Genomic DNA, 25,627 nt, shown 5'->3' on the forward strand with positions numbered 1-25,627 from the left:
CAGGCCCCTCCCCAAATTCTAATTTTGTGGACTCTATTAGTTTTACAAAGGTGGTTTTGGTCCCCAAACAAGGAGGGGAAAAGTTTTGGGAAGCAGCTATTATCATCCTTGCTTGAAGGTTAAACTATAAACTAAATTCCTCCTGTAGTTATCTTGGCCTACACCCAAGAATGAGCAAGGGCAGTTATCTTGTGAGGTTAGAAGCAAGATAAAGTCAGTTATGTTAGATTTCTTTCACTGGCATAATTTTTGCAAAGGCAGTTCCAGTCTAACTCATGGCAGTAGTAGTGGAACTTGAAATTAAGAAATGTGGATTAGGTGAAAATATTTTTTGGAGTTGAATTAGTACAATTATGTCTGGCAGATACTATTGGTTTTTGCCCCACCAAAATCCGGTCTTCTTTTTCTACAGTACACAGAACTCATGCTTTTTACCTGGGCACTTGGCTACCTAGAACAAAGATTATATTTCCCAGCCTCTTGTAGCTTGATGTGGCCATGTAATTAAGTGTTTGTTTGTTTGAGACGGAGTCTCACTCTGTCACCCAGGCTGGAGTGCAATGGCGTGGTCTCAGCTCACTGCAACCTCTGTCTCCTGGGTTCAAGTGACTCTTCGACCTCAGCCTCCCGAGTAGCTGGGACTACAGATGCATGCCACCACACCTGGGTAATTTTTGTATTTTTAGTAGAGATGGGGTTTCACTGTGTTGGCCAGGCTGGTCTCGAACTCCTGACCTCATGATCCGCCCGCCTCGGCCTCCCAAAGTGTTGGGATTACAGGCGTGAGCCACTGTGCCTGGCCTTTAAGTTTTAATCAATGATAGGGATATAATATGTTCAACTTCTGGGACATATCCGTAAAGAGAGAGGGAATGCCCTCCTTTTCTCTTCCCCCATCCTGATGCTTAGAACATGGGCTTTATGGCTAGAGCTGTCTCCTGAGCCATGAAAATAAGGACTAGATTGCTTACAAAGATGGTCCTAGTGATTCATCTAATATTTATAGGTATGCGCCTTTGCAATATAACTGTGATACTTCTTGAATAAAGAGATGTAGTCTATTTCCCCATCCCTTGAAACTGGACAGGGCTTGTGACTTTTTTTGACCAGTAGGTACAGCAGAAGTAATACTGCAGGACTTACAAACCTAGACCTCAAGAAAGCCTGTAGCTTCCATTCTCACCCTCTTCAAACACTACCCTGAAAAGAAGCTCAGTCTAACCTACTGGAGGATGAACGGCCATGTGGAGGAGACCCAAGTGCCCAGCCGTGAGCCACCAGGAGCTACTCCAAATACAAAACTAGATTCTTTAAAAATTTAATTTTCTGGTTTTATTTATTTATTTATTTTTGAAAAGGAGTTTCATTCTTGTCGTCCAGGCTGGAGTGCAATGGCATGATCTCGGCTCACTGCAATCTCCACCTCCCGGGTTCAAGCGATTCTCCTGTCTCAGCCCCCTGAGTAGCTGGGATTATAGGCACCCGCCACCACACCCGGCTAATTTTTTTATTTTTAGTAGAGACGGGATTTTGCCATGTTGGCCAGCCTGGTCTCAAACTCCTGACCTCAGGCGATCCACCCACCTCGGCCTCCCAAAGTGCTGGGATTACAGGCGTGAGCCACCGTGCCCGGCCAATTTTCTGGTTTAATTATTTAAAAGTTACCAGACTTGGAAGTTTACAATGAATCAATATAAAAGCTCTTCCATTTGAACTTTTTTTTTCCCAAAAATCAAAAGACGAGCAAACCAGAGCTAAATCAAGACTGAAAATTGCCAAAGTGATTTTTTCCCTTTCTTCTTACTTTATTTATTTATTTGTTTGTTAGTTTATACAGCATCTTGCTCTGTTGCCCAGGTTGGAGTGCAGTGGCCCAATTGCAGCTCACTGCAACCTCCCCTTCCCAGGCTCAAATGATCCTCCCACCTCAGCCTCCCAAAGTACTGGGATTACTTATAGATGTGAACCACTGAGCCGGGCCTCTCCTTACTTTAAATACCTTATCTTCAGGGCACTTGTGCTTCTTATCTATTTGACTACAGTCAAGTTTGATCACTATAGAAGTTAAGCCATGATGTAGAACAAAATTGGTGGTTTAAACACAATTCAAATAATATCAGATTTCGTACAGTCATTTTAGCCAGAACGCTTTCAATCGATCAAAAGTTCTTCCTTTTTGCCATTAAAGCTTTATATTTCCTATTAAATATTTCCTAATTTTTTGGTCTAGAGTGTTTTTGCAAACCACCAATTGTGAACTCTCAGAAACACTTTTGTTAGCTCAATAAATTTACAGCATCTTTTTACGAATTAGGCTTTCCAAGCACTTTATTGGAGTAAAGGCATCAAGAGGACCTCATATCTGGCAAAAGTTACTTATATTTTTTAATCATGTTGTCTCTTCTATTTCCCTTTGCTGATAAAGATTCTTATTCAAGCACTGACACTGTTTCCTTAGGAGGAGGGTTATGATAGAACATATGCTTTGTAAACATGCCAATTTACAATGATAAAAGCTCAAGGCCAATACAACATAAAAATCCAGTGATAACATGTTACATCTTGGCATATGCCACCTTGACTGTACCCTCAAAGTTGCCAACATCAAGAACAATTTTGAGTCAGCCAGGCACAGTTTTGGTGGCACACACCTGTATTCCCAGCACTTTAAGAGGCCAAGGCAGGAGGATCGCTTAAGCCCAGGAGTTTGAGACCAGCCTGGGCAAATAGTGAAATCCCATCTCTACAAAAATACAAAAATTATCCGGGCGTGGTGATGTGTGCCTGTGGTCCCAGCTACTCCAGAGGCTAAGGTAGGAGGATTGCTTGAGCCTTGGAGGCAGAGGCTGCAGTGAGCCGAGATTGCACCACTGCACTCCAGCCTGAGTGACACAGCAAAACCCTGTCTCAAAAAATAATAATAATAAATTTTTAAAAAGAAAAATTGTGAATGTACTTGGAGCATTTAATGACTTTTTTGCAGTCAAGTGATTTTTGAATGGTTCTAAGGTTAGACATCCTTGACAACGATGCATTTTAATGGAACTTTTACTTTTTTTTATGTCTAAAAGATCCAATCATGTAAAAAGTCTTTTTTGGGATCAGTCTCTTTTCCTTAAAGCTTATCTGTTCATGGCTGGGCGCGGTGGCTCACGCCTGTAATCCCAGCACTTTGGGAGGCCAAAGTGGGCGGATCATGAGGTCAAGAGATCGAGACCATTCTGGCTAACACGGTGAAACCCTGTCTCTACTAAAAATAAAAAAAAAAAAATTAGCCAGGCGCGGTGGCGGGCGCCTGTAGTCCCAGCTACTCCGGAGGGTGAGGCAGGAGAATGGCGTGAACCCGGAAGGCGGAGCTTGCAGTGAGCCGAGATAGCGCCACTGCAGTCCTGCCTGGGCGAAAGAGCGAGACTCCGTCTCAAAAAAAAAACAAACAAAAAAAGTTTATCTGTTCATAAAAATAATTGTGCATGATTGCATTGTTCATAGAGTGCCACAGAATGATTCAGAACACCAACACCCGTATAGGTAAGGAGCAGATTAGAAATATACACTTACTGGTTAGTAGACATGGAAAAGCAAGTTGTCCTCCCACCGGAGCCAGGCTATCTCCTGGCTTTAGACCAGTTGTTAATGGTACTGGGCAAAGATACTCTTCTGGTATCCACTCCTTCAGGAGTGATAAGGTTTCCAAAGTATGATTACAAGGAACTGGTCTCACCTGGCTGCTATGGGAAAGGTTTCTCTTTCTTTTTCCTTTTTCTTTTCTCTTCTGTCTCTCTTTTTTTCATTACAATTTGCAAAGCATATTTATTTACATTAGATTATTTGGTAAAGTCAAAATAGATATCCTTATCCTTATTTTTAACAGTTCAGTAGTTTTTCGCATATTCCCAAAGTTACACAACTATCGCCACTATCCAATTCTAGGATTTTTTTTTTTTTTTTTTTTTTTGAGACAAGAGTCTCGCCCTGTCGCCCAGGCTGGAGTGCAGTGGCGCCATCACAGCTCACTGCAATCTCCACTTCCCAGGTTCAAGCGATTCTCATGCCTTAGCCTCCCAAGTAGCTGGGACTACAGGCACGAGCCACCAAGCGTGGATAATTTTTGTATTTCTAGTAGAGATGGGGTTTCACCATGTTGGCCAGGTTAGTCTCAAACTCCTGGCTTCAAGTGATCCACCCACCTCAGTCTCCCAAAGTGCTAGGATTATAGGCAGGAGCCAATGCGCCCCGCTAGGATCCCTTTATTTTTCTTGCCCAGTTGCTCTGTTGAGAACTGGTAGCACAACATTGAGTAGAAGTAATGAGAACGGACATCCCTGTATTTTACCTGATCCTAGCATATAAGGAGGATTCTTACCCTACCTTTCTTAGTTATGTGCAGCTCTTGAAGCATTAACGTAGATGGCTCCATCTCCTTTGTAAAGAGGACACCAAATTCTTTTTACTCGTATGCTTCCCTCAGTGGTTCTCCACGTCTCAGCATTTAAGGTAAGTTTGGTAGATCACCCAATTAACTTGTCTATGTTTAACATCTGTATCTTATTTGAAGGCTACCATTGCTATAAAAGGCTTATCAACTTTTGCATGCACTTTCAGTTAGCCATGCTTAGAATTTTTGTGGCCCAAGTTAAGAGCTCTGCTGAAATGTTTCAACTTATCTTTGTTGCTTTATATATTTTTATGTCCTTATATATTTTAATGTCTTTACAGATGGTTTTTGTGCCCAGACAGGATTATTCAAAGACCACATTTTTTACAGTTTAAATCAACTTTATTGAGGGTATTATTTGTATCCATAATAAAATGTACCTCTTTTTAGTGCATTTTTCCATGAGGTGTAGAAAATGTACAGACCTATGTAATCACCAAAAAGATTCCCATGCCTTTCTGCAATCCTCCCACCCCAACACCAAGAAACCACTGATTTACTTTCTATCACTATAGACTTACCTATTCTAGAACTTCATAGGAATGAGTTCATACAATCTTTAGTGTCTGGCTTCTTCCACTCAGCAGTGCTTTTTATATTTACTCATGTTATTGTGTATATAAGCATTTTGTTCCTTTTTGTTGCTCAGAAGTATTCTATTGTATGGACATATCACATTTATTATTTCACCTATTGGTGAACATTTGGGTTGTTTTTAGTTTAGAGCTATCATGAATAAAGCTGCTACCAACATTCATATGCAAGTCCTTGTATATATGTGTTTTAATTTTTGGAGGGTAAATGCCTAGAAGTGGAATTACTAGGTCATATGGTAAATGTGTGTTTAACTTCATTAAAAACAAAAACAAAAAACAAAACTTGCCAAACTGTTTTTCAAAGTGGGTGTACAATTTTATAATTCTACCAGTGAAGTATGAATTATTTCCAATTAGTCCACAATCTTGCCAGCATGTGGTAGTGCCTGTGTGTGTGTGTTTTGTTTTAATTTTACCAGCCTAGAGGTCGCATAGTGGTATCTTATTATGGTTTTAATTTGAATTTCACTGGTGACTAATGATGTTGAGCAATCCATCTGTTTATGTGCTTACTGGTCATTTATATATCTTCTCTTTCTTTCGAGACGGAATCCCAGGCTGGAGTGCAGTGGCACCATCTCGGCTCACTGCAACCTCCGCCTCCTGCATTCAAGCGATTCTCCTGCCTCAGCCTCTTGATATATATAAGAAGTATGTGTTCTGTATACATATGTAACAAACCTGCACATTGTGCACATGTACCCTAAAACTTAATGTATAATAATAATAAGATAAAATAAAATAAAATAAAAATTTAAAAAAACCCCACAGTTAAAATAAATAAATAAATAAGAAGTATGTGTTCAAATCTATTGCCATGTTTTTACCGGTTATTTGTCTTCCCATTATTGAGTCGTACAGGTCCCTATACTTTCTGAATGTAGGTCATTTGTTAGATGTATGTATTGAGCATACTTTCTCCCAGTCACAGACAGGGAGAAATTTATTTATTCATTTTCATTTATTTTTAAGCAATGGTTTTCAAAGAGCAGAGATTTTTAGTTTTTATAATTCATTCGATTTATTTTTATTTTCTTTAGATGATTTTGTTACCAGTGGAAGAGATCCAAGTTAACGTGAATTATTAGTGGCGAATCTGTATACATCTGCAGCAACTTCGTCCTTGCTTCCCCAGAAGAATTCGATTTCATCTCAGGACTTTATAGGTTTACCTCTTTCCCATGATTCTTCCCTCAGGGTTGGCTGCCTGCCTGTGTAGTGCCTGCCCCCTTACCCTTGGGAACTGAGCACACACAGTGTGTTTAGGAAGTCATATGCATGCCTATCTGAGACTTTCTTCCCTTTTTCCGGAAGAGCCTGCCTGGAATGTCTTATTTTGCCATTTTGTCTCTTAGTGCACATGCCCAGGCAGTTTCTTCTCCCGGGCATCTGGATTCATTTAACACTTTAATGTTAACAGCTGTGGATCACCAGGAAATGGCCTCTCCCTGGCACCCTGGGTAGGCCGCCACATTATCGTTTTTAGAGTGGTAGTGTGATAATTGTCCAGCCATCACCTGACATTCCTAGTGGGTGGGTGGAGAGCCCTCTTCTGCCTCACTCATGCCTATCTAACTACTTATAACAATACTTAATATAAAGTAAAATCCACCCACTAGAGCATACATCCCTTCACAGAGGATGCAAGACTGCTAGCTTCCCCCATTTTTAAAAAATTATTTTTTAATTGACAAGTGAAACTTGCATATGTTGATGGTGTACAACATATTTTGATATATGTATACAATGTAGAATGGCTAAATCAAGCTAATTAACATATGCATCACCTCGCATATTTGTGTGTCTGTGTGTGTGTTGTGAGAAGCCAAATTTATTAACTTTTTCATTTATAGCTAGTGATTTCTGTGTTCTGCCTAAGAAATATTTGCCTACCTCAAGGTTGCAAAGATTATCTCTAATGTCTTCTTCCAGGAGTTCCTTGGTAAATTTTAAGTAATTTTATGGCATGCTGTAAAGATCAAGTTCTTTTTCCTTTCTAAAAATCTGTGGGATTTTGGAAGGAGAAAGAATCTGGATGCAGCAAAGGGAAGCACTTGCCTTACCGCCTGGCCATGACATACATGGAGCATTGTATGTCATACAATGACAGACACTGAGAGGGGCAAAACTTTCGGTTAAAGCAAAAGAAATATCTGGGAATACAGTGGTGCTTGCTGAATCCAGATGGTTCCATGCTACACGGTGAAAGGGCTCAAGGGGGCAGCAAGGGTGACCACTGGACCAAATTAAGAGCTATAAGGAGCAGTGACGTGCAGGGTAGGTTACTCACAGGGGTTATTATATTATCTGAAATTTACATTAAAATACTTGGCAATTAAAGTGTGATATATATTTATGTGTAAATCAGTTTTTACAATCTAAATAGTTAACATTTGATGTGTTATAATATACAGCACATTAGCATAAGGGATGTTAGATATTTTTCACTGGTGAAATGAGGGGTACTTAATATATGCAGATGGGAATGAAAACTGTGTGGATACTTCCCACCCTTCATGGACAGAGTATAAGAATTAGTGAACATTGGATATGACTAGGTGACCTCTTTGAATCTCAATTTCTTTCTCTGTAAAATAGGAAAAATAATGTCTATCTTCTAAGGGATATTGAGAGGAATGATACAACACACCCAGCTCTAGGCTTGGCATTTAATGATTGTCCTACCCAGGTTAATTTGTTCCTTTTCCTTCTACCACGTTTTTTACTGTAGTACTTTGAGCTCCTGATTTTATGTCACTTACCACATTCTCTTTTGAGTCCCCATCTCAACTCTCTTGCTAGACACTAATGCTGGCCTCCCTCTGAAGGCCCCATGGCAAAGCTCATCAAATCTTATTGTACCCAATCACCTTAGATGCTTTTTAAAAATGCAGATTACAAAGCCTTACCTCAAAAGACCGATTCTGCATGTCTGTCTGGGTGTGGTCCAGGAATGTGCAGTATCAACGAGCACCTTTGGCTATGATGAATTAGGCGGTCAAGAACCACTCAGAGACACCTGGGATGTGAGAAAAACTCGTTTCAGAAATCCTACAATTGCATTTTCTTCAATTCGAGTTGAGACCCAAACAAAGACAGCTGACCCAGTTCTCCAGTCCCATGTGGAGGCTGGACTCAGCTGACCCAGGCCTGAAGCAGGCCCATCACTCTTGTTACGTTTCTGCCCTTCTGGGTGACATAAAAATATCATTTTTGCTGGCCCGGCAGCAATCTCCCCTTTTTCTGGTAACCCCCCTGGATTTTCCCTACTCTTAGTCCAAAGTTTCAAGCAAGGCTAATCCCTTTCCCCACCATGAAAGTGAAGGTCAGCCTCTCAGACATTTACAAGAACAAGGAAGAGGAACACTCTTCCTGTAGAGATACTAAACTAGTAGGAACCTAAGTCTGGAGCTGCCTACTCCACTCTTACATAGAGTGCCTACTTGAGAATGAAACAAAGAGAGATGGTGCCCCGTGACATCGTTAGGCCCTTGGGGTTCTTGCTAATCTGAGTTACTAATTCTCTTTTTGCTTTACGTCAGTTTGAGCTAGAATTTCTCCTTGCAACTGAAAATTCTGACTAATACACAGAGCCTCTACATTTCTCTGCACAAATGAACCCTTCCTCTCTGGGCAGTCCCAAATAATTCCTCTGTACCTCACTCTCCTCAAAGAACGTCACCTCCTTGCCACAACTGCAGGGAACCTGCTCCTTGGGACCAGGTCCAGCCCACTTTTCTTTCTTCCTTGCAGGGAAAAAAAGCCCTTTTCCTTTGAGGCATATGTTACAGAGCTCACTGTTCATTACTACTGTCTTCATTACTTAATTCATTAAGACTGACACCTGTTTTATAGTCTCTCCTTCCACCCTAGCTCTGCCATCATTCCAGATGGATCTCATCATTCATTTAATAGCCTATAATCATAGTTCATGTAGCATTCACTACACACCAGGCATGGTTCTAAGCATTTTACATATATTTTAGTTCACTCAACCCTTATAATAGCACAAGCTATTATTATGTCCACTTCTCAGATAAGGAAACTGAGGCACAAAAAGGCTATTTAGACTTGCCTAGAGTTACAGGTCAGTCATGAAGTGGTAGAGTAGGGATGAGGACAAGGGAGTCAAATTGCAGAGTCCAGACTGGCCTCCCAGTACCATCCTCCAGATCTACTCTGCATTGGTTCTGTGGAGGTGGGAGAGAGGGAGTACCTCCTTCACTGAGTCACTGGACATTTGGAAGGTCTTTGGAGACAAGTCAGGTGAGGATGGCCTGCATTGCCCCTTCCTGGAACTCAATGATTTGTTGTCATCACCCATGCAAATTCACCAACAAACAGATAAAAGTCAGGAAGCTGGGATGCAGCTGAACTGAAAACCCAGCAGCAGAAAAGCAGGTTATAGATTCTGCTCTGGGTGCTCCATACAGCTCCTTCCTCTCTGCCCCAATAACTTCCCTCTCTTTGGGAACACTGCTGCATTCAGGGCAGTCTGTCTTCCCTCCCTATGGCCTGTCTTTAGAATGTGTCCCTTGCCTATATCCATATTCATGCTCCGTGCTCCTCAGCCCCCTAGAAACTTTGCACAATAGATTCAAAACCTCTGGTTTCCTCCCTTCCTCTGTCTGAAAGAGTGAAAGAAGGAAGTCAGGGGTTTTAGGGGGCAGCCAGGCAGCAGTATCACCACCCCTAGGCAATCACACCTAGTTGCAGCTTCATCAGGAACAGCTCAGCTCTGAAAATACAGACCTGGGACTCTCCCTCCCAGCCTTCTGGCTCTCGTTCCTGTGAGCAGCTTTTCAACCTCCACATCCAGCCTCTGAGAGGCCCTCCTGGCTCCACAAGGCCAGCTAACACACCCACCTTCCACAATCCCCAGCCCTGCCAGACATAACCTGCAACAGGCATTCCTGGATCAATGCAAACTCCGACTTCTGTTCCAGGAGTCTGCCTCTGTTAAAAGAATCTCACACAAATGTGCGTGCTGTGCCATTGTAAATGCTGTATAAGGTGGCCAGGCCCAAGCAGTCCCTGCAAGACACCGAATAATAAGAACTATCTATGGAGTGTTTACTATGTGCCAAGCACGGTCCTGATCACTTTGCAAGCACTATTAACCCTCAAAATACCACCACCGCGAGATTGAGACCATCATGATTCCCGTTCTACAGAAGGGAACACTGAGACTCTAGGAGGTCAGCACCTTTCTAGGGTCACAACTGCGTAACTAAGTTGCAGAGCTCAACCCGGTGGCACTTCCATCTCACACGCAGCTGTCTGATGGTCAAGAGCCCAACCAGTACCCCCCCGGTCGATTCTACCGCACTAAACCGCTGCGTCAAGCTGGAGCAGCGGGCTCAGCAGTGAAAATGAAAGAACAGAAGGCGGTTACAGAGAAGAGAACGGTCACGGTAAATTCCGGAGAGGAGGCAAGGACGTACACACCAAGATACTTCCTGGTCACCGTTACTCAGCACTTTGTGGGGTTCACGGGGCTGGGGGGGCCGGGGCGTGGCGGGCCTTTTCGAGGAATCCAGCCCTGCCTGGGCGGTCCCAGGACTGTCCCCATCTCGAGCGTGGGCGTGTTCGATTCAGGCCCGGCGGACGCCTCCCCAGGTGACTCGGGAGGGACCTTGTGTCTCTGGGGGTGACTGTCCGTCTCCCCGCCTCCCACCGTCACGAGCAGTGCTGATCCCCACTTCCAGCTGAGGTGCGAGCTGGACTTGGGGGTGCAGGAGCGGAGGCCCTGGAGCTCCGCCCCACGCTTGCGCCAGCCCCGCCCTGATCCCGGCTCGCAGGCTCCAGGGGCGGGGCGTGGCCGGGGCGCAGCGGCGGGCGCGGAGGTCCGGGCGGGCGCGCGCGCCCCCGCCACACGCACGCCGGGCGTGCCAGTTTATAAAGGGAGAGCAAGCGGCGACTCTTGAAGCTCGGTCTGGTGCTTTGGATCCGTTTCCATCGGTCGTCACAGCCGCTCGTCAGATCCCAGCAGCCAAGATGGTGAAGCAGATCGAGAGCAAGGTACGCGCTCCCGGGGAAGGCCAGGGCGCCGGCGCCGCGCGCGGCCTCTGTAACTGGGGAAGGCGGTGGCGGGAGGTGCGGAGGCCGCCCCTCCGCATCGCCAGGGGAAAGGGACGCGGCATCTCGGCCTGGGACTGAGGGAAGCAGCGGCCTGGGCGCGCCCGAGGCAGTGGAGCCTGCCCTGGAGGAAGGGAGGAGAGAGACGAGGCTCCCCTGGAGGGCGGAGTGGCGGTGCCCAGCGTTGCTCGCACCCTGTTCCCCGGGGGATTGCACGCACGCGGGGAGCGCCCGGGGGATGTGAGAGCGCAGACAGCGTGAGGAGTCCCCACGCTGCGCCTCCTGCACCCTTCCGTCCGGGCAGCCCCGACTGGAGGAAGATGAGGGAATGGAAGGGGTCCGCCCTTGGCCCCCCATCTGTATCCAGATTCAGGCCCCAGGCAAGGATAAGGAGGGCCCTTGCAGAAGGCACGGGTCGCTGGTCGCCGCTGCCTTTCCGTATGTGAAGTGATCCACCCGCAGCGGGGGGACTGATCTCCCTTGGGAGCGGGTCTAGGCCGGAGACCCCCGGCTGCCTCCACCCATGTCCGGCCCCAAAGGTGACGCGTGCTGTATCCGCACTAAGGGGGCGGATTGCGGCTGGAGACCCCCTGGCACGTGTAGGTCTGTCCAGGAGGCCCGAGGGCCCCAGGTGACTGCGAGGAAGTGAGGTCCGGGCCGCGCCCACGGAACTCCTGTGGCGCAGGGCGCGTTTCCGGCAGCAGTGGCTTTGGAATGACTCAGTCCCCAAGGTTGGGCCCGGGGGCCTCGGCTGCCCTGCCCGTCCATGATTCACTTTCAGTCGGTGGGTTTTGCTGGAGCCAGGGTTCCTCCTGGGAGCAGCCGCGCCCTGCTGCCTGCTCGCCGACCTATCGGTATCCCGATCGTTGTTTTGTCCTCTTAAAAATGCCCAAGGCAAAACAGCCTTCCCATGTTTGAAAGTTATTGCAAGCCTAAAACCTTCTAGACTGGGAAACCCAGAGCCTAACGCGCAGTGTCTAGTCTATGTAGCCACTCCAGAAATATTTGTTAAATGCAGAGTCAGAAAAGTGAGTGGAGGAAATTGATACTGCTCGAACGGTGGAAGACCCCACGCCAGCGCCTACCCTGCGATTACCCCTCCCCACCCGCGGGAAGCAGAGGAGGGCGGGTCCTCGCCCGCCTCGGGTGCCCTGACCTGTTTGGTGCCGGGTGGGCTTCGGAAGCAGAAGTGTGTCTGCAATGTGTCCCCGATCCTTTTGTTCCTTTGATTATTATTGACTCTCAGTATTTTTTTTCTCGTATGTTGATTGCCACTGTCATCTTTTATCTTCCTGTCAGTTTTTTCTTAGTGGGATTCTCATTTTAGCAACCCTCATGTGTTGAAAAAGATCCTTAGTAGTGAATTGTCTGTCATATACTTTTTTCCAAGCACCTATTGTGTGACAAATTATTAGTCCATTCCTGGGGAAGGGAGTGGGGCTGGGAGATTCTGTTCTCCAGGGTCTGGCAACCTCAGTATAACCCAACTGCTAAGAACCCCCTCCACTGAGCCAGAAGACCTTTGAGTGGTCTGTTAGTTGTCACAAAATCCAGACACTACAAACAAAGTTGATTAGGATTTCTGGAGCGCACAGTTTAGTCCTCCCAGTTGTCAGAGCATGGTGGCACCTTCCTCCTCTACCAGTGACAAAGGTGTACAAGGGTGACAGGAACTTTAAAAAAAAGCACTACAGCCTGGGGCCCAAAGGCCCTGATAATCAGTTAATCCTCAAAATAACAATCCAAAGTCATTTATCGAAAGTTACACTAATTTGATTGTTATTTGTTTGTTAGTTTGTTTTTTGAGATGGAGTTTTGCTCTTGTTGCCCTGGCTGGAGTGCAGGGGCGGGATCTCGGCCCACTGCAACCTCCACTTCCTGAGTTCAAGCGATTCTCTTGCCTCAGCCTCCTGCATACCTGGGATTAGAGGCATGTGCTGCCACGCCCAGTAATTTTGTATTTTTAGTAGAGACGGGGTTTCACCATGTTGGTCAGGTTTGTCTTGAACTCCTCACTTCAGGCGATCCACCAACCTCAGCCTCCCAAAATGCTAGGATTACAGGCGTGAGCCACCACGCCCAGCCTGTTATTTGTAAATGTTGAATACATGTTACATTTTCATCCTAATGGGCTAAATTGGCACCATTGGCCATTCAGATCAATTCTGTTTCTGAAGCACTCTGTTGGTGCTTTAGGGCCAATTGGGATCTATTTCAGAGAGGAATGGAATAATTGATTGTAAATGTGATGAGGAAGAAATAAACACTTTAAAAAAAAAAATGACACCTACCATTTGTTGAACTCCCATCTACAAGGCACTTGGCTAAGTACTGCAGAAACCACTCATGCTTATTACCCTCGGAGTAGGTATGTTTAGGCAACGAGATCTTAGACTCTGCTCCTGTTTACCCCAGCTACATTGTTTTGCTTCCCCCAGATTATTGGTGTCAGTGATGGAGACATTTATTAATCCTGTTAGTTTCTGGGAGCTAGAAATTGTGATTTCTTCTTAGTAATACAATCTTGAATAATTTTCAAGCTGATACCCGTTTAGAAGTATCAGAAAAGAATTTGTACATGAAGCCTGCACATATGTGGGGTGTAACTCATGTTCAGTTAGGCTAAAAGTTATTGTTGCATGCCTCTTTTCAGAATTTTAGGTACTTGTGCTTAAATTTGATTCAGAACTGTTTTGGAAAAGCCTTGAGTATGTTTGAAATACCTTCCCTTGGCCGGGCGCGGTGGCTCACGCCTGTAATCCCGGCACTTTGGGAGGCCGAGGGGAGTGGATCACGAGGTTAGGAGATCGAGACCACGGTGAAACCCCGTCTCTACTAAAAATACAAAAAATTAGCTGGGCGCGGTGGCGGGCGCCTGTAGTCCCAGCTACTCGGGAGGCTGAGGCAGGAGAATGGCGTGAATCCAGGAGGCGGAGCTTGCAGTGAGCCGAGATTGCACCACTGCACCCCAGCCCCGGCAACAGAGCGAGACTCCGTCTCAAAAAAAAAAAAAAAAAAAAAAGAAATACCTTCCCTCTTGAAAGTAATCTCAAGTTTTTAATGAGGCTCAATCATGTTAAAAAAACAAAAATGTCTATTCAACCAGACATTGGCATTTCTTGACCTTTTTTCCTGTCTTACCTGGATCTTGCAGTAAAGGATGCCTGGTTTAACTTTCTTGAAAATCACATTAGGGAAGGCTTTGAATGAAATTGATCTGGAACAATCAGTGATGATTTGGAAAAACAATGGCCATACTTCTGTGTACCCTGCTGCAGCCCTCCCCCTGTCTCCACCTCTAGAGGTGGGGTTCAGGGATTTGCGTAACTAAAAAATTTATGGAAGTGTTGTCCTGCCTTTCTCAGGAACACCATTTGTGAATTATTTTCCCAAAAACATGAGGTAGAAATTAGAAATCTAGAGAAGTAACTATTATTACATGAGGTCATATTAGTGTTTTCTTGTTGGGTTTTTTTGTTTATTTGATTTTTGGTTTTTGTTTTTTTTTTTGTTTTTTTTTTTGTATTTTTTAGTAGAGACGGGGTTTCACTGTGTTAGCCAGGATGGTCTTGATCTCCTGACCTCGTGATCCGCCCGCCTCGGCCTCCCAAAGTGCTGGGGTTACAGGCGTGAGCCACCGCACCCGGCCCTATTTGATTTTTTATCTTATGGTGTTTTATTTAGTTGATTTCTTTCTTTAGGAGACCTCTTGTGGCGGCGGGGGGCGGGGAATGTTCATTTTTTATTAAACCTCCTTTGACCAGCATTGTTTCCTTGAAGAAAACCTAGATTTCAGATATAGATGTTTATGTTTTGATTTCTCTTAATTGCTCTGGTTTGGTTTTTGGATTTGGTCAGCACTAACAGACTAATGTGGTTAAAATGAGTCCTTTGTTTTGGGAGGCCAAGGCGGGTGGGTCATTTCAGGTCAGGAGTTCAAGACCAGCCTGGTCAACATGGCGAAACCCTGTCTCTACTAAAAATACAAAAATTAGCTGGGCCTGGTGGCAGAGGTTTGTAATCCCAGCTACTCGGAAGGCTGAGGCAAGAGAATCACTTGAACCCCGGAGGCAAAGGTTGCAGTGAGCCGAGATCAGGCCTTTGCACTTCAGCCTGGGCAACAAGTGAAACTCCGTCTCAAAAACAAAACAAAACAAAAATGAGTCCTTGGTAACTAGAATATTCGGTTCCCAGGGTTACAGTATCTAGATAGTAAATAATTCAGGGAAGTTAGTGGTAAGAGATTTCTTGATCATTTCTACTGAGAATTTTATAAAACAAGCATTCCTTATGAAAAATAATATCTAAGAAAAATTTCCTTCATGAGGAACAAAAACTTTCATTTAATGAATGACGAGGGTGTGGTTTTTAAAATAAAGGGCAAAAATCAAAGGTTGGTAAACGCGTGATCTCAACTCTGGAAACCCCATTATGCTTATGTCAACAGTGATGTCTGAGTGTTGAGGTTTGGGGAAGGTGAGTTTCCTTGACTTTTCAAAAAATTTTAGATTTTCGTATGGTCTACCATAGACAAATGAGTTTAATCAAAACTCATAGTGGCCGGGCGCGGTGGCTCACGCTTGTAATCCCAGCACTTTGGGAGGCCGAGGCGGGCGGATCACGAGGTCAGGAGATCGAGACCACGGTGAAACCCCGTCTCTACTAAAAATACAAAAAAAAATTAGCCGGGCATGGTGGCGGGCGCCTGTAGTCCCAGCTACTCGGAGAGGCTGAGGCAGGAGAATGGCATGAACCCGGGAGGCGGAGCTTGCAGTGAGCCGAGATTGCGCCACTGCACTCCAGCCTGGGCGACGACAAAGCGAGACTCCGTCTCAAAAAAAAAAAAAAAAAAGTCATAGCTTTTTTTTTTTTTTTTTTTTTTTTGAAGTAACTTGTGATGTTTCAATTGCAAAATCCTATGCCTTTGTGACTTCAAGTGACCCCTTTCATAATCCATAAGTGTTTAGTGAATGTCTACCATATACCTAGGCTTGACATGGAAACATTTTTAATACAAATGTCTATTTTTATTTTCCTTTTGTTTGGTGTAGAGAAAAAATACCCAGTTCACAATATTTTATAAAATAGTCATGAAGAGAATGTCAGTATACTCTACATATTATATCTTGTTTCATCTTATCAAGTAACACTACCAACAATGTATAGAATTTCTTCAAACTGAGTTTTATTTGGCTTGTTTGGGGTGTTTTGTTTGTTTGTTTTGTTTTGTTTTTTTGGCTAAAAAGTAGGTCCTGAAAGGAGGACCTCCAGAATGTGCTTTGTGTCATTGTGTCGAGTCTTTCTTTTGAAGGCTTAATATTTATTTATTTAAGCTTTTCTTTTGCTGTTAGACTGCTTTTCAGGAAGCCTTGGACGCTGCAGGTGATAAACTTGTAGTAGTTGACTTCTCAGCCACGTGGTGTGGGCCTTGCAAAATGATCAAGCCTTTCTTTCATGTGAGTATTAAACAATGTCTACTTTGTAAGAGATGCGTGTTTTTTGGGTTGGTGGTCACAACGATAGGAAAGAAAGACAGTTAAAGGATTTTGGTTTTGGTGGGGGGGGTTTCTTTGGCTGGATCTTTGGTCTAAAAGTAGTAGTATAACAAATAATTTAGGTTTGATACATGTAGCCCGTTGAAAACAAATTTTAGAAGTTAATTTTGTCTTAAATAGTTTTTTTTTTTCCTACATTGAACATGGGCCTTATTTGAAATTCAGCCTCAGAATTTGATACGCCAAACTGTTTTATACTAAGAAAAATTTGATTTAGAGAAAATTTGTCTCTTAGATCTATGTCTCCAAAGATCTAAATTTGTGGATCTTTAATTAATCTCTACTTTTATTAAGTTTCCATTTAAGAAGCTTGAGTATGTTGATTGCCATTACCTAGTTCTAAATCTTTTTGGATTTTTCATTTTAAATTTTCCAGTCCCTCTCCGAAAAGTATTCCAACGTGATATTCCTTGAAGTAGATGTGGATGACTGTCAGGTACGTAGCTGGAAATATGAGATACTGCTGAGCTGTTCACATTGGCCTTTTTCTCTGGATTGCACAGTGCTTTTTTCCATAAATATGTCAAATAATTCTAAAACTGTAATCCTATCTAAAAAGTTCTATCTCAGAAGAGCAGGCAAGGTAGGAGCTTAATCCTAGCTATCAGGAGCTGTATATCACATCCTAAAGTAAACAAAAATAAATGAGTGAAACTTATGAATCTTATCGGCCACCCACCTTTCTAAAACCCTACATTCTACCTTACACTCTGAAATGCGCAATTAATAGAGATTGAATTTAGCTATGGTCACTACATCCATAGGCTTGATGGAGTCACCAAATTATGAGACCGCTTGTAGGGCTCTTTGTGAACTTGCAGTAGCATGAGAACCTGCATTTGCAAGCCTATTCTAGTCTTGGTTGATTTTAGTCAATTAGAAACCACAAATGTTTTAACAAATAAACACCAAGGTACCTGAGAGAATAATTTGGAAGAAATTCCAGGGTTGGTTTTATTTAACAAATACTTGTTTTGCACTAGGTATATACCAGGCAGTGTTCCGGTTAGTTTTTAAGTATCAGTTCATTTAATCCTGAGTGCTGTTATCATCCCCACTTTATAGATGAGAAAACTGAAACACAGAGGTTGTTCATGAAGTTTCAGTGAGTATGTGGCTGAGCTAGGATTTAAAATGAAGTGGTCTGGCTTCCCAGCCCTTGACCTTAAGCACTACCCATTAGAGGATGCTCTGTCTTGTGGTGAGTGTAGATCTGGTGCTTAGCACATGACCACAGACCTAGGAGAGCCTGTTGAGGAGGTATCACTTCGGGGCCCTTTACAGATATGTGAGCTTTTCCACTTAGCCCCATTGGAGAAGGAAAGGCTATGAGGGAGGGGTGCAGTGTGGCAACAGAGGCGCTGGACCTGGCTTCCAGTCCTGGCTCACTAGTATCTGCTTAGGCCAGTCACTCCTCTTCCTTGAGCCTTAACACCCGCCCCATCAACCTCCCAAGGTTGCTTATTCATTGAGCAAACATGGAATATCCAATAAAGGCTGAAGGGTCACTTAAAACAGGCATGTGGCAGTGCTCTCTAAACATGGGAGGGTGCAACAACCCCGGATTGCGTATTCTTAGCCGGTTTTTGACTCTGTGCCTTGGGCAACCCCTGCCTTGGCTTGTGCTGTCTTCTCCATCTGGCCTGTCCTTTCCTTTCCTACCTGACTAACTCCTTGTCATGAGCTTCACCCCTTCTCCACTTACCCCCTTGTGTGCCCTGAGTACTCAGTGAATCTTGGCAATTATTATAATGATCTTTATATCTGTCCTTTACCATTAGTCTCAGTAGATTCCTAGGATCAGGGACCCTGTCTTAATTCACCTTGGTTGCCCCTTCACCAAGCACACATGCCTTGCATGTAGTATAGGTGTGGAATGAATGAATGATGAAGGTGATATGGTTGTTAAGTTACTGTTCTAGATGTGTCCCAGAGTTTTTTTTTTAAAAAATAGAGTGTAATTGTACTTTTGTGAAAAATCCTTATTCCTTGTTTTAATCAAACTTAGTCTTATTTCTTCTATTAAGGTCAAATTAGCTAGGGGAAAATTGCACCTGGAATAGAGAAATTCTAACTGCCACTGATCCTATCAGATAGCAACTGTATTTTTTTTTTTTTTTTTTTTTTCTTTTGAGACGGAGTTCTCTCTGTCACCTGAGCTGGAGTGCAGTGGCATGATCTCGGCTCACTGCAACCTCTGCCTCCCGGGTTTAAGCAATTCTCTGTCTCAGCCTCCTGGGTAGCTATCACCACCATGCCTGGCTAATTTTGTATTTTTACAAAATTAAAACCCCAGTAGAGATGGGTTTTCACCATGTTGGTCAGGCTGGTCTCGAACTCCTGACTTCAGGTGATCCACCCGCCTCGGCTTCCCAAAGTGCTGGGATTATCCACCACGCCCGGCCTTGATTTTTATTTGAAAGTAATAATAGGTGCCAGATGCCATGATAAGCCCTTTGCATGCACTATGTCATTTAATCCTCACAATAACTATAAGAATATTTTTTATTAGCACCCTCATTGAACAGGTAATGGGACTGCAGCACAGAAGGTACAGTCAGTCTCTTGAGGCACAGCAATGCACCATACTGTACTGAGGACAGGTGTTCTTACTGCCTTTGGGAAGTACAGTCATGCATCACTTAATGATGAGGATCCTTTCTGAGAAATGTTAGGCAATTTTGTTGTGCACACATAGAGTGTACTTACACAACCTAGATGGCATAGCCTCCTGTACACCTAGGCTATGTGGTAAAGCCTGTTGCTCCTAGGCCACAAACAGGTAAGGCATGTTACTGTACTGAATACTGTAGGCAGTTTTAACACAACAGTAAGTATTTGTGTATCTAAACATAGAAAAGGTACGGTGAAAACATGATATAAAAGATTAAAAAATGGTATGCCTGTATAAGGTACTTGCCATAAACGGGACTTGCAGGACTGAGAGGTGCTCTGGGCGAGGCAGTGAGTGGGTGATGAGTGAATGTGAAGGCCTAGAACCTGTAGACATTATAAACACTGTATGCTTACAAATTTTATTTTTAAATTTTCTTTTTTCAGCAATAAATTTATTGTAACTTTTTTACTTTATAATTTTTTTATTTTTTAAGTCTTTGACTCTTGTAATAACACTTAGCTTAAAACACAAATGCATTGTACAGCTCTACAAAAATATTTTCTTTATATCCTTAGTCTATAAGCTTTTTGAAAAAGACTTTTCAAACTTTTTGTTAAAAACTAAGATTCAAACACATACATTAGCCTAGACCAACACAGGGTCAGGATCATCAGTATCACTGTCTCCCATCCCCACATCTTGTCTCACAGAAAGGTCTTCAGGGACAGTAACACGCATGGACCTTTCATCTGCTGTGATAACAGCGCATTCTCCTGGAATGCTTCCTGAAGGACCTGCCTAAGCCTGTTTTATAGTCCCTGTCTTTTTTAAAAAAATAAGTAGGAGTACACTCTAAATTAATGATGAAAGTATAGTATATACAAAAACCAGTAACCTAGGTGTTTATTATCAAGCAGTATATACTGTACACAAAATTGTAGCGATATGCTTTTTTAAGTGAAAGCAAGTTTATTCAGAAAGTAAAGGAACAAAAGAATGGCTACTGTGTAGGTAAAGCAGTCTGTAGTGGTATACTTTGTGTGTAATTGCAGTGCAGATTTGTTTGCACCAGCTAATGCGATGGGCTATGACATTAACCCATCACTAGGTGAGAGGAATTTTTCAACTTCATTATAATCTTATGGGACCACCACATATATGCAGTCTGTCGTTGACCTAAATGTTATATGGTGCATTACTATAGGTATGCAAAGCACTCGAGGACTTTCACATGACAGAGCTCCTCCTTCATGTCTGCTTGGTGCACCCTCATCACCCTGAACGTATCTTTTTTTTTTTTTTTTTTTTTTTTTTTTTTGAGACAGAGTCTCACTCTGTCGCCCAGGCTGGAGTGCAGTGGTACTATCTCTGCTCACTGCAACCTCCACCTCCCGGGTTCAAGCAATTCTCCTGCCTCAGCCTCCTGAGTAGCTGGGACTACAGGCGTCTGCCACCACACACACCAGGCTAAATTTCATATTTTTAGTAGAGACGGGGTTTTGCCATGTTGGCCAGGCTGGTCTCGAATTCCTCACCTCAAGTGATCCACCCATCTTGGCCTCCCAAAGTGCTGGGATTACAGGCGTAAGCTACCGTGCCTGGCCTGAAGGTGTCTTTTAAAACCTTGAAGTGACCCTCTGACAAACTGAGGAACTTTAACTTTGCCTCCATAGATTCATAGAAAAGTATGAGTAGTAGCCCTTTTGAAAATGATAGACCAACCTTATTTCTCTGACAGCCAACAGCGTTATGATACTTATTTTATAAATGGTAACCTCCCTCTGACCCTTACTTGGAGTGAGTTTTCAATAGTATGCATTCAATAAACATTCACCATTTTTATTCCAGCCATTACTGTCCTTGTGCCTCTTACTGGAACCTGTACTTTCATGTTCAGCAGGTGTCCAGCTTTAAAAGAAAAAGTAAAGATTACCTAGAAAGAACTCAACAGTAGTGCCACCCACCATCCTAGAGGTCGTCATAGTGTTTGCAGCTGGCCTTTCTTCCCCTTGAGAATTCTCCATTGGTATCCATGATTTGGTTATCAACAGTGCTGCCTGCTCGCTTGCTGTCCTGTATAGCTTTTGCTGCTTAGGTGCTGAGTGGTTCTATATTTCTCTCCCAGTCCTCTTTTGAGTGCCTGGCTGACATTTTCAATCCCTGTTGGGCTCCAAACCAAACCAGTTTCGTGGTATTGTCCTCCAAACCTTGCCCTCTTATAGCATGAATAACGTGTTGAGCATGGGGTATTATAAGAGTTCTCATTTAGCATTCCACAGTTGAGGAATGTCTATTACTTCAATTACCTTTGAGCTGTAGAAAAATCTTTAGCTGTGGTAAAAGCTACTTCTAGGAGAGGAGAAAATACTGATCAACTAGCCCAATTTGCAGTGTTAGGAATTTGTCGATTTTCTTAGTAGGATGGCTTTCAAAGGTTAGAGTGTCAGAGTCACCTGAAGCCCGACTTTAACTGTAATGGTGGGGGTTGATGGGGAAACTTGTAGTACCCCTCAGGTGATTCTGATACTGCAGCAAGGTTTGAGAATCCACAAAGTCTTTTTATTTTTTCTCCCGAGATAGTCTCATTCTGTCGCCCAGGCTGGAATACAGTGGCATGAGCTCAGCTCACTCAACCTCCGCCTCCCAGGTTCAAGCAATAGTCCTGTCTCAGCCTCCTGAGTAGCTGGGATGACAGATGTGTACCACCACACCTGGCTAACTTTTGTATTTTTAGTAGAGATGGGGTTTCTCCATGTTAGCCAGGCTAGTTTCGAACTCCTGACCTCGGGTAACCCACCAGCCTTGGCCTCACAAATCAATTTTTAATTAAAAATAAGCAGGAGGCTGGGCGTGGTGGCTCACACCTGTAATCCCAGCACTTTGGGAGCCCAAGGAAGGTGGGTCACTTGAGCTCATGAGTTTGAGACCAGCCTGGGCAACATGGAGAGACCTTGTCTCTACAAAAAAAAAAATATGTATATATATATATATATATATATATAATGATACAAAAAAAATTAGCCAGGTGTGGTGGCGTGTGCCTGTAGTCCCAGCTACTGGGGAAGCTGAGGAGGAAGGATGGCTTGAATCCAGTAAGTGGAGGTTGCAGTGAGCTGAGACTGTGCCCCTGCATTCCATCCAGCCTGGGTGACAGAGCCAGACCCTGTCTCAAAAATAATAATAATCAGTAAACCCAGTGTGCGGTTATTCCTTTAGATTACTATTATTTTGTTTTTGAACTATTGCTTTTTATATTTTTAGACTTTAACCCTTACATAATCATTCTGTGTACTCTGCCTTCATAATAAAGCTGGAAAAATTATGAGCAAGAAATAAGAGGTACTAGTTCTGAGGAATAGTTAAGGTTATAATATTGAGTCCAATTGTAGCAGAATTTTTGTTGTTTCTTTGTATGATACTTAAAATAGTTGAGAATTTGATTGGATTAAACAACATATTGGATCGCCGGAGTATCTGATGCTAGTAACATGCTGAATATTCTGCCTGTTGATGTGCCCGTCAAAGGAAGTAAATATTAATAAAACTTCTTCATTGAGAATATAACCGGTTTGGCTTTCGTACTGCCATTATATTCATTATATTAATTTTCATGTGCTGAAAAATGTCCTCATACTGAAATGTGGGGTACATGACAGGGAAAAGATTCTGGTTTTGGATGACTTCTGTCAAAGCTCAGTACTCACAGTCTTGTATTTAATCCTCTCCCCTTGCTACTTTCCCTACCAGGATGTTGCTTCAGAGTGTGAAGTCAAATGCATGCCAACATTCCAGTTTTTTAAAAAGGGACAAAAGGTACGTACATCTGACCTTTAAAACTCTAACTGGGCAATAGGAAACCCAGTATAAGTGAATAAATCACTGGAGTGATGTTCCCTTTAAAGATTGAGGCATATCGCCAAGTTCTGCTTTTAAGAATTTTTAACTATGCCAAAATTCATTGGCTTAAGTACATAATGTGACATCTAACTGAAAATCAATCTTTCCTAGAACTAGTCCTATTTATATCATAAAGCACATAGAATTTCTTAGACTTGGGCAGTTCATTTGTTGTTAAGTATTGTGTAAAAGAAAATTTGTACTTGAGCCTTTTGACTTTTCTGATATTTTTTCTTTGTTTATAACTTAAATGAACTGTATGTTATTCAGGGAAGTTTATTTTAAATAAAATTATACCTCTTCTTCCCTCCACCCCTATTCTTCCTTCATTCTATGCTGATATTTTATGTATAAAACAGTACTACAGTGCTACATCTAATGTCAATTCAATATTCTCTTAACAGGTGGGTGAATTTTCTGGAGCCAATAAGGAAAAGCTTGAAGCCACCATTAATGAATTAGTCTAATCATGTTTTCTGAAAACATAACCAGCCATTGGCTATTTAAAACTTGTAATTTTTTTAATTTACAAAAATATAAAATATGAAGACATAAACCCAGTTGCCATCTGCGTGACAATAAAACATTAATTCTAACACTTTTTAAATCCGTCTGGTGTCTGAATAGCTTTCAAAATAAATGCAAAATGGTCATTTAATGTATTTTCCTATATTCTCAATCATTTTTTAGTAACCTTGTAGGCCACTGATTATTTTAAGATTTTAAAAATTATTATTGCTACCTTAATGTATTGCTACAAAAATCTCTTGTTGGGGCAATGCAGGTAATAAAGTAGTATGTTGTTATTTGTTATCTTTTGACAGAGAAAATAGCATTCTCTGTTTTAGCAGGTGAATCCTCTATGCTCTCCAAAAGATCAGCACGACCAAAATTGATGTCCTCTCATGAAGGACTTGTTTGTTTTGTTTGTTTTGCCATGAGGATCTTGATTCTCCTCGAAGTATCTGAGAAAGTCTAGTTGTATGGGCCAGACATAGGTTCTGTCTTGAGTGATAAAAGTTGTGGGAAATTATTGGTTATATCATTCAAAGAACATTGTTTCTTGTGTTCTAAGCACAGTAAGGGGTTGGGGGGCTGAAGAAACTTTTCGAGGTTATATAATAATGAAGAGCAGAATTATCATATGCCAGGCATCATCTTTCTATTAATTCATTTAATCTTTGTAACAATCCTATTAGATATAGATACTATAATCCCCATTTACCAGTGAGGAAACAGACAGAGGGTCGTAATTTCCCCAGCATCACAACTAGTCATTGGAGGAGCTGGGATTTGAACCAAAGAAGTCTGGTACCAGAATATGTTCCTTTAACTACTACATTGCCCTCAGTGCAACAATCTGAGTGAGTAGAAAAATGATGGGCCCTTAGTTGAGTTTCTTCCTCATGTGAAATTAGGATGCCAAACCTAGATGATCTCTCAGAATACTAATGGAATGCCTATTATGTGCCAAGCATCATGCTAGGCTTGGGATAAAGCTGTGACTAAGACACCCTCATCCTCATACAGCTTACATTCTAGAAGCAGAGACAAACTAGTGAATAATAGACTGGTATATTCTGCAAGGCAAAACCAAAAACTGGGCACAGTAATGAAAAGAATAGGGGAACCTGCTGTGCATCAGGTGGTTGGACCTGAGTTCTTTGAGGTGACTGTAAACAGAGCTGATGGATAAAAAGTACTCCAACCTGGGAATCAGCTTTCAAGCAGAGAGAATGACAGACACAAAGGCATGAGTCAAGAAAGAGCTTGGTACCTTGTAGAATCTTCAGAGGAGCATGAAATAAAGCTCGATAGAATGGCAGGGCCAGGTCAGCCAGGGCGTTATTTGTCTAGAAGGGATGAGAAACCATCGAAGGGTAAGTCAGGGTACATGCTTTGATAATAAGAGTTATTTTGGCACCTGTGTAGAAAATGGAAACTAAAAGGTGGAAAACCAGTTAGGCTTTTTTGTTTGTTTTTTGAGATGGAGTTTCGCTCTTGTCACCCAGGCTGGATTGCAATGGCACAATCTCAGCTCACTGCAACCTCCGCCTCCCAGGGTCAAGCCATTCTCCTGCCTCGGCCTCCTGAGTAGCTGGGATTACAGGCACCCGCCACCATGCCCAGCTAATTTTTGTATTTTTAATAGAGATGAGGTTTCACCATGTTGACCAAGATGGTCTTGAACTCCTGACCTCAGGTGATCCACCCACCTCAGCCTCCCAAAGTGCTGGGATTACAGGCATGACCCACCATGCCCAGGCCCAGTTAGGCTTTTGCAATTACCTAGATCAGAGATAAGGATGGCTGTGACTAGGAGGACAGTGGGGTGGTGATAGAGATGGAACAAAGTCTAAGGGCCTGTGAGAGGAAGACCCAGGAGTGAATCTCAGGTTTCTGGCAGAAGCTCTGGGTGGTCGAGGTATGATGTGATGTCATGAGTGAG

General features: G+C 43.0%; 1 protein-coding gene and 1 long non-coding RNA gene across 3 annotated transcripts in view; one reads left to right on the forward strand and one right to left on the reverse strand.

Moving 5' to 3' along the window:
- Positions 1-14,135, reverse strand: part of LOC129479042 (uncharacterized) — a 146,376-nt gene extending 132,241 nt beyond the window's left edge. The window contains exons 1-3 of the long non-coding RNA XR_010119999.1: positions 13,861-14,135; positions 10,480-13,149; positions 7,941-8,050 (exon numbers count right to left, since the gene is read on the reverse strand). This is a non-coding gene — a long non-coding RNA (uncharacterized lncRNA). The remainder of the gene's footprint in view (positions 1-7,940; positions 8,051-10,479; positions 13,150-13,860) is intronic.
- TXN (thioredoxin) lies at positions 10,628-23,785 on the forward strand. 2 transcript variants are annotated; one of them, XM_055271545.2, is made up of 5 exons: positions 10,628-11,052; positions 16,461-16,565; positions 17,041-17,100; positions 23,029-23,094; positions 23,583-23,785. In XM_055271545.2, exons 1-5 carry the CDS (start codon positions 11,029-11,031, stop codon positions 23,643-23,645), a joined length of 318 nt encoding a protein of 105 aa, XP_055127520.1. In that variant the 5' UTR covers positions 10,628-11,028; the 3' UTR covers positions 23,646-23,785. The 2 variants fall into 2 exon arrangements, with proteins under 2 accessions (XP_055127520.1, XP_055127521.1); XM_055271546.2 differs by lacking the exon at positions 17,041-17,100 and having other exon boundaries at positions 10,919-11,052.
- Positions 23,786-25,627: the final 1,842 nt, after the last annotated feature.

Source organism: Symphalangus syndactylus, chromosome 3 (assembly GCF_028878055.3).
Source record: "Symphalangus syndactylus isolate Jambi chromosome 3, NHGRI_mSymSyn1-v2.1_pri, whole genome shotgun sequence".
Lineage (NCBI taxonomy): Eukaryota > Metazoa > Chordata > Mammalia > Primates > Hylobatidae > Symphalangus > Symphalangus syndactylus.

What these genes read in the sequence shown, in the direction of transcription:
- TXN (XM_055271545.2), top strand. Translation starts at nt 11,029, where the DNA reads ATGGTGAAGCAGATCGAGAGCAAG. An exon ending in TGAAGCAGATCGAGAGCAAG is followed by an intron (nt 11,053 to 16,460) that starts GTACGCGCTCCC and finishes TTTTGCTGTTAG; the next exon opens with ACTGCTTTTCAGGAAGCCTT. An exon ending in TAGATGTGGATGACTGTCAG is followed by an intron (nt 17,101 to 23,028) that starts GTACGTAGCTGG and finishes TTTCCCTACCAG; the next exon opens with GATGTTGCTTCAGAGTGTGA.